The sequence below is a fragment of the Molothrus ater genome, chromosome 4, assembly GCF_012460135.2.
Source record: "Molothrus ater isolate BHLD 08-10-18 breed brown headed cowbird chromosome 4, BPBGC_Mater_1.1, whole genome shotgun sequence".
Lineage (NCBI taxonomy): Eukaryota > Metazoa > Chordata > Aves > Passeriformes > Icteridae > Molothrus > Molothrus ater.
Window position 1 is genome coordinate 29988267 of NC_050481.2, and position 6858 is coordinate 29995124.

Sequence of the window (6858 nt, forward strand, 5' to 3'; positions counted from 1 at the left end):
ATTTTTGTTATATGTTTGGCTCACTATTTTCCTGGCACAGTCAAAGATTTTCAGTTATTTTTGAGCAAGTAAGAATAAAAATGTATGTGTTTACTTCTTTGCCAGTATCTGAGAGGTGAAGTTTCCTCAGGCTTTAAAATCCTAATTTTCAGTTGAATAGTTTGCAATGTCTGGAATTTACACCACTAGAAGCTGTACAACAAACATTGACACTTCTTGGTGAGGCGGATATGACCCATCTTTAAATACAATACTGTTAGAACAAGGTAATGGAACTTTGTGAAAAGATGAATCCCATTACTTTTCACATTTGCCTAAATCCTGTTTATCTGAAAGGCAATCCTACCCCTGTCAATTCGCCTCGAGAGTGGACAGTGCCAGTGATTCAGCCAAGGGCCACAAGCAGAAGGCTTTATCAGTAGGGCATCTGTATGGCAGGGTGCTCTTAATCCAGGACGCTGATTATGCTAGCAAAATTGAATGTTTGCCAGTTAAATTTGTTCTTCTTCTCCTGAATTCGTCCTGATATGAACAGGATTTTGCTGGTGTAGCTGTGTTTATGTTGTGAAGGGGAATGTGATATGAGGTTTTTCTTTAAGACAGGGCACTTTTGATCATAGGTGGTATGCTTTATGCATTTAAGTAATTTGGCAAAAGTCTGTTATATGGTCTTGGCCTTAACATGACCCCAGAGTGAGTAACTTGTGACCTGTCTGTCCTCATCAGCATCAGTACTGCTGCCTTCCAGGACAGCCCAATTAAGATAATTTTATGGCTGCTGTAGGACAACTTAGTATCTGTAAGGCAGGCTGTGTGCAACAGTCCTGGCTGCTCATTTTCAGTCCCCAGTGCCTGCATTGCAGCAACCTCCTCCTCAAAGTGTTTTCCTCCGTGGGGCACACATGCCTGTTTTCTGCAGGTCCATCTTCAGACAGCTCCTGAAGAGTGAGCTTGCTCCCTCTAAGCCCAAGGCTGTTCAGGTACAGGCATTACATCATATGCTGAGCAGAATGGGTAGAGTGATAAAACACCTGAATGCAAATGGCTCTGTAAGATGATGGACAGAGTGCCGGTGTTAGAATAATTACATGAAAAGAGTCAAATCTGTTTCCTGGTAAGTCAGGTGCATTCAGAAGAAAGGTTTTAATGACATTTCAGCAAGGTATTGGCCTTTAAATACAGATATCGTTTCACAAAATAATTAAGAGCCAGTTTGAAATGGGGATTTTGTTTGGTGATTCGTTACTTTTTTCCCTTTTACATTTTTTAAAAAAAAATTGTACTTTTGAGGACATTTATGAGGATTGCTCTTTTCTTGCATGGTCAGCATCCTACCACTGTTTGTACCAGTTATAGTGAATGCATTAAGACTGTGGGAGAGGGCAAATAACTCATTTTTCTGAAACGGTGTACATGCTGGATCTTTCCTTTTCATCTTTTGATCCTGATGATGAAAAATTACACAAAATTTATTAAAATAATGGGATTTTCATTTTACAGAAAAGTCTAGTGTTGGATTTGTATTCTGTCAGTGAAGAGTTAACATAAAATGTTCTGGGGAATATGGGACTGCTCATGGGGCTGTCAGTGAAGCTATGAAGAATTTTCTGTGTGTAAAAGCACTGGGAAGCAAGACTATTTTTCAGGGTAAGTACAATAAAATTCAGGTAAAACTCTTCATCAGAAAACGTTTGTAAGAAAAATGCTGAAAAACATTCATTTAGTTACACTATTAGGTATCTTTTATTTTCTTTCTCAATAAGTATAGTGAGTGTACATACAAAAAAAATGCCTTGCTCTACCATTATTCTGAATTGCAAGTAGCAAATGACATTTCCCTCCTTAATATGTCTTTTTCAAGAAATGGAAAGATGGATTTAATTTTTAAGACTGTGGTCTCATTACAATTCCATGTCAGGAAAGTCCTCTGAGAAGATGAGAAAATGCAGGCAATCGAACAAAGGAGCCACATGAAAAGAAGCCTCATCTCCAAGAGCTCAACAGACACATATTCAAATGAGCTGACTGAACCTCAGTCCTGTGTCTTTTGGGCTCATCTTTGGGGAAATGAGGTCCACTACAGATTTTCTGATTGCAGCACTAGAGACCTCCTTGTGCTTTTCTACTGGTCACTTAGGGTGGAATGACAAATTCTGCTTTGCCATGACAAAGTCCAGTTGGACATCTTTCTCCCAGTTCTCCCAAAATGGATTAAAGTGATACAGACAGAGACAATAAGTAAACTATGATGTAAAGTTTATATACAAGAATATAACATTTATCTGGAGTATTTACAAGGTTAATTAAAGCAATATTTTACAACTCTTTCAGATTAACCACTAGGTATATTACAGTTAGGCTACAGATGGTTTAATTTGCAAAACAATTAAACAAAAAAGGTGGATTCAGATCAACCAGCTCCAAAACTTGTTCTTTTTTTTTTTTTTTCTGAGAGAGGGCTCAGACTTGTGGAAAATAAAAAGTGAGGATGGTTAATATACTCTTACTGGTGCCTATGTATCACATGCAAGAGTCGTAAGGTGACCTTTCCAGCGCTGGTGCGGGTGGGAAGCGGTGTCAGCTCCGCGGGAGCGCAGTGCCCGCGGTGACAGCCCAGCCGCGCGCTTGGCTCTCTCTGCGGCCCCTGCCGTGCCACCACAAACATGCACGCACACAGAGAAGCAGCAAGATAAATGAACCAGCATTACCAAAACCAAGAGGGAAAGACCTCAGAGCAAAGTCACATTTGCAACCATAAAAAAACCCCAAGCTTTAAGCGAGATACTTTAATGCTTCCCAAAAATAGTCATTATGGTTTTTTTTATTACATTTTAAACTATGTACAAAAACTGAGGGGTTCTTCCCCTCTCGGGCAGCTGTGCCTCGTGCCCATGGCATCTGGAGGCTCACAGGGGCCAAAGCAGGAAGGCGCTGGAGGCCCAGAGAGCTTGGGACAGGGGTGGCTGCTGGAGGACAGCCAGAGCCGAAGCCACTAACACTGCAGTTTGCGGATGCTGCGGGAGAAGCGCTTGAACGCCCGCTGCCCCTTCTGCCACCGCTTCAGCGAGGTGATCACCAGTTCCCCAGCCTGCTTCTGCCCCATCACCAAGTAGGGGACGTTGATGTCGTTCATCTCATCGCAGGTACACTGGAGGCCACCTTTGAGCCAGAGCACTATCTTCCTCAGATCTCTTTCTGTCAGCCCATTCAGCTTGTAGATGGTTTTGCTCTTTGTTTCAGGGGTGATCTTGGTATCCCCATTGATGTAGGCAATCTCCTTCACTTTTATCTTCAAGGCTAATAGAGCGAGGGGAGGGGGAAGTGGGGAGAGGGAGAGAGATTGAGAGGTTTTTTTCCCATTAGTGCACATAAAGAGGACCTGGGGAGGGAGGTGCTCTATTGCTAATTAAACTGTCAGGGCTGACAGAAGAGGCAGCAGGTGGCTCCATTTCTAAAGCCACAAAGGGCATGCAAGTCATTTCGGTTTGAATCAACCTTAGGGTTGAGGTTTTTTTGATTTCTTTTCTCCTCTTTCCCCTCCCCCTCTCTCCCCTTCCTTTCTAAATTAATATTTTTTCCAGCTTTTCTCCTGTTTGCAGCAGAGAGAGGGCAGGTTTGCTACACTAAGCAGAGCACTGTTTTTTCTTTACTGGGAGAGGGCAGCTTTCCTGAAAGTAGCGTTTGAAGGGGAGGTGGGGAGGCAATACCTAGACCTAATCTGAAACCTGATCTCTGCTGCAGCTCAAAACTTCTACACTTAATTTATTAGGCTGGAGAGGATTTTAGGCAAACCTGTAAGGAAATGATATTTCACATGCATTGTTTTTTTGAAAGAATAGATCCCATGGAGGGCAAATTGGTCCAACAGCTGCATTCGATTTGGTAAAATAACTAGGAGGGGGTTACAGGGTTCTGTAAGAAGCTGTGGGGCATGTTTAGCTTTAGGAGGATTTATCTGAGTGCAATTTGCTGGGCCAAAACTATTGATTGTTTTAGCAATTATGTCCCACAATCATAGTTTCAGGGTTTGGGTGGGTTTTTGTTTGCTTTTTTTTAAAGAAAGACTTTTGAATTGTCGTAGATACTTACACTACAAATCTGTTTCCAGGTATTAAACACTGACCTATTGTAAAAGGATTCCCCTCCTTATTCCTTTTTGCTCTTGAAATGCTAATGTGTGGATAATGTGTCCTTCAGTTGTCTGTGTTGAAGAGGCTTTCTTGTCCTCCTCTAACCCCAGATCTTCCCATTAAGTTTATATCCCCAATTGTCTGTGCATTACCTTCTCTGTCAAATGATATATAGAGCTTCATTCTTAATCTGCAGAGAGAGTCTTTCTTACGATACACTGAGATTGGTCATGCAGCTCTGTCTCAAACATCTAAATGAAGCTTTGCTCTACTTCTCCCCAGGCAATAGTCTGCATGAAAGATTCTCTTTTTTTTTTTTTCCTCTTTTTACTTTCTATTGGGTTTGCCAGCAGCATCCACATAAAAGAGCACTACTTCAAAACAGTAAACAGAAAAGAATGATAAAAAGGGCTACTTTTTACTCCAAGGTGGAATTCTGTGTTTTGTGACCCGACGGTCAAAGCCCTGCCTTTATTCAGGCACATCTCTTACTGACTCCACTGGGAGCTGTACCTGATCCTCGACTCTCAAGTTTCAAGCGAGAGGAGCTCTGCTTCCACTTACCAAAGTCGTTTTTGCAGAGGTTTTCCACGATGTCATTATCATCTTCATTTTTGTTTTTGCAGGCATCACAGACCTTGGGTGCTGCAAATGCAAGCAACAGTCCCCGTCAGACCCGGGGAGAAAGGAACAGCAGGTGGCGTTGGGAACCCTTTGGGAAACGCCAGCTTTCCATCCCTTCACCCCAGAGCCTGCTCCTTCTCCCCCCAGCCCCGAAGCTGCCCGAGCACTTTGTCCCGCCTTTCCTGCGGCAGACCCGCTACAGGGGTCACGGTGGACTTTTAAGGTCACGCCTCAACCAAAAGTTTTTGTTTTAGCGGGTAAAAAAGTACAAGGGGAGTGGGGAGGGAGGTCGGAACACGACACAGAGCACCCCAGCTCCGCGCTACAGCGATGACTCTCGTACAAGGCCATCGGCCCTCTGGATGCTGCGCGGCTCCAGCGCCGAATCCCAGACCTTTTCTGTGAGGACGGAGATGGGCGCAGGCCGATGACAGCTCCCCGACGGTGCCTGCGGTTTCCCCGGGCCCCTTAGAAAAGCCTCCCTGAGCCTGGTCTGCGGCCACCTCCCCGGTCCCCCCGTCCCGGAGCCCCGGGGCTGTAGCTGAAGGCAGACGCCTTCGCTCCCCCGTGGAGAGCCGCGGAGGGACCCCGCTGTCGGGGCGCCTCGTCGGGGTAGATGCTGCCGCTGCGGGGGCGACCCGGCCGCTCCCTCTTACCTTCCCTGGTGACGGGGAGGATGTGGTCGCTGCTGGCCAGCGGGATGCAGAGGTCGTTGTCCTTGGGGAAGCGGCTGCAGTCCAGCATGTCGGGCCAGGGGAAGCCGAAAGCGGACATCACCGGGGCGCAGCTCTCCTTCACCTCCTCGCACAGCGAGTGGCAGGGCTGGATGATCTCGTCCAGGTCGTCGATGCAGACGGGGGCAAAGAGGGAGCAGAGGAACTTCCTGGTGTCGGGGTGGCACTGCTTCTGCACCAGAGGGATCCAGGTGGACGCCTGCTCCAGCACCTCCTGCACCGTCTCATGCCCCAGCAGGTTGGGCAGCCGCATGCTCTGGTACTCGATGCCCCGGCACAGCAGCATCGGGGCGGGGATGGGCTTGCAGTTGGAGCGCTTGTAGGAGAAGTCGGGCTCCCCGAAAGGGAAGAGCCCGGCGGCCGAGCCCATGCACTGGGACGCCAGCAGGAGCAGGGCGCAGAGGCGGCGCTGCATTTTGGGGCGCGGAGGAGGTGGAGGGGGGGCTGGCGAAAGGCTCGGGGGGCCGGGGTGACGGGGCGGGCGGCGCGACGCTACCTCAGCCGCAGGCAGCGTCCCCCAGCCCGGGCTCCGGCTGCCAGGCGGGGACGGAGAGTCTGAGCGAGATGCTGGGGCAAACGGGAGTTTTCTGGATTTTTTTGTATGCAAATAGCAGGGGGAGCGGGGGCTGGGAGGAGCCTGGTGACAGCCATCCAGAAAGGATTGGTCACTACTTTCTCGGTCTGCTTTTGCTCAGGGGGATTGTCTTTTGGCAGGAAATCTTTGGAAGGAACATTACCGTGCGAGCGCGGAGAAGGAGGGAAAGATCCCGGCGAACAAAGAGCCCCGAGGAGCTCCTGTGCCGGGCAGGGGCCGCGGGGAGCTGGAGGTGAGCTCTGCCTCTGGCACAGCTGCTGCGGAGCCGCCGCGCTCCCCCCGGCACCCCCTGCCCGCGTTTGGAGTTCTCGCTGCCAGCGGACGGGAGATGTGGCCGGGCCGGTTCCCAGGCAAGGGGCGAGGCTGGCGGCTCCCTCATCCCCCGGGGGGTGTCTGGCACCTCCGGCCCTTCCCTGCGATGCTGGCAGGGCTCGCCCCGGGCTGGAGCCGCAGGCAGAAACTGGGGGCTGCCGGCACCCCCGGTCCCACTGCGACTCGGCAGCGCCCAGCCCTGGGGCTGCCCCCCATCTCCTCCTGCTGCCCCCCATCTCCTCCTGCTGCCCCCCATCTCCTCCTGCTGTCCCCCATCTCCTCCTGCTGCCCCCCAGCCCCTCCTGCTGCCCCTCAGCCCCTCCTGCTGCCCCTCAGCCCCTCCTGCCCCTGGCTCTCCCATGCCAGGAGCGGGGCGCCTGCAGCGGACCCGGGCCCCACAGCCCCTGGATGGCCCCCGACCACCAGTGGGGGATTTCCCCGAGTGGAAGAATCCCAGCGCTTT

At 49.6% G+C, this 6858-nt stretch overlaps 1 protein-coding gene across 1 annotated transcript; it reads right to left on the reverse strand.

Annotated features, from left to right (window-relative positions):
- Positions 1-1719: 1719 nt before the first annotated feature.
- On the reverse strand, positions 1720-6047 carry SFRP2 (secreted frizzled related protein 2). The gene is made up of 3 exons (XM_036382899.1): positions 5411-6047; positions 4695-4775; positions 1720-3297 (listed from the first exon to the last, which is right to left on the reverse strand). The coding sequence occupies exons 1-3, from the start codon at positions 5901-5903 to the stop codon at positions 2993-2995; spliced, it is 879 nt and encodes a 292-aa protein (XP_036238792.1). The 5' UTR covers positions 5904-6047; the 3' UTR covers positions 1720-2992.
- Between the last annotated feature and the right edge of the window lie 811 nt (positions 6048-6858).

What these genes read in the sequence shown, in the direction of transcription:
- SFRP2 (XM_036382899.1), bottom strand. Translation starts at nt 5,903, where the DNA reads ATGCAGCGCCGCCTCTGCGCCCTGCTCCTGCTGGCGTCCCAGTGCATG. An exon ending in CCTCCCCGTCACCAGGGAAG is followed by an intron (nt 4,776 to 5,410) that starts GTAAGAGGGAGC and finishes TTGCATTTGCAG; the next exon opens with CACCCAAGGTCTGTGATGCC. An exon ending in CCTCTGCAAAAACGACTTTG is followed by an intron (nt 3,298 to 4,694) that starts GTAAGTGGAAGC and finishes TCGCTCTATTAG; the next exon opens with CCTTGAAGATAAAAGTGAAG.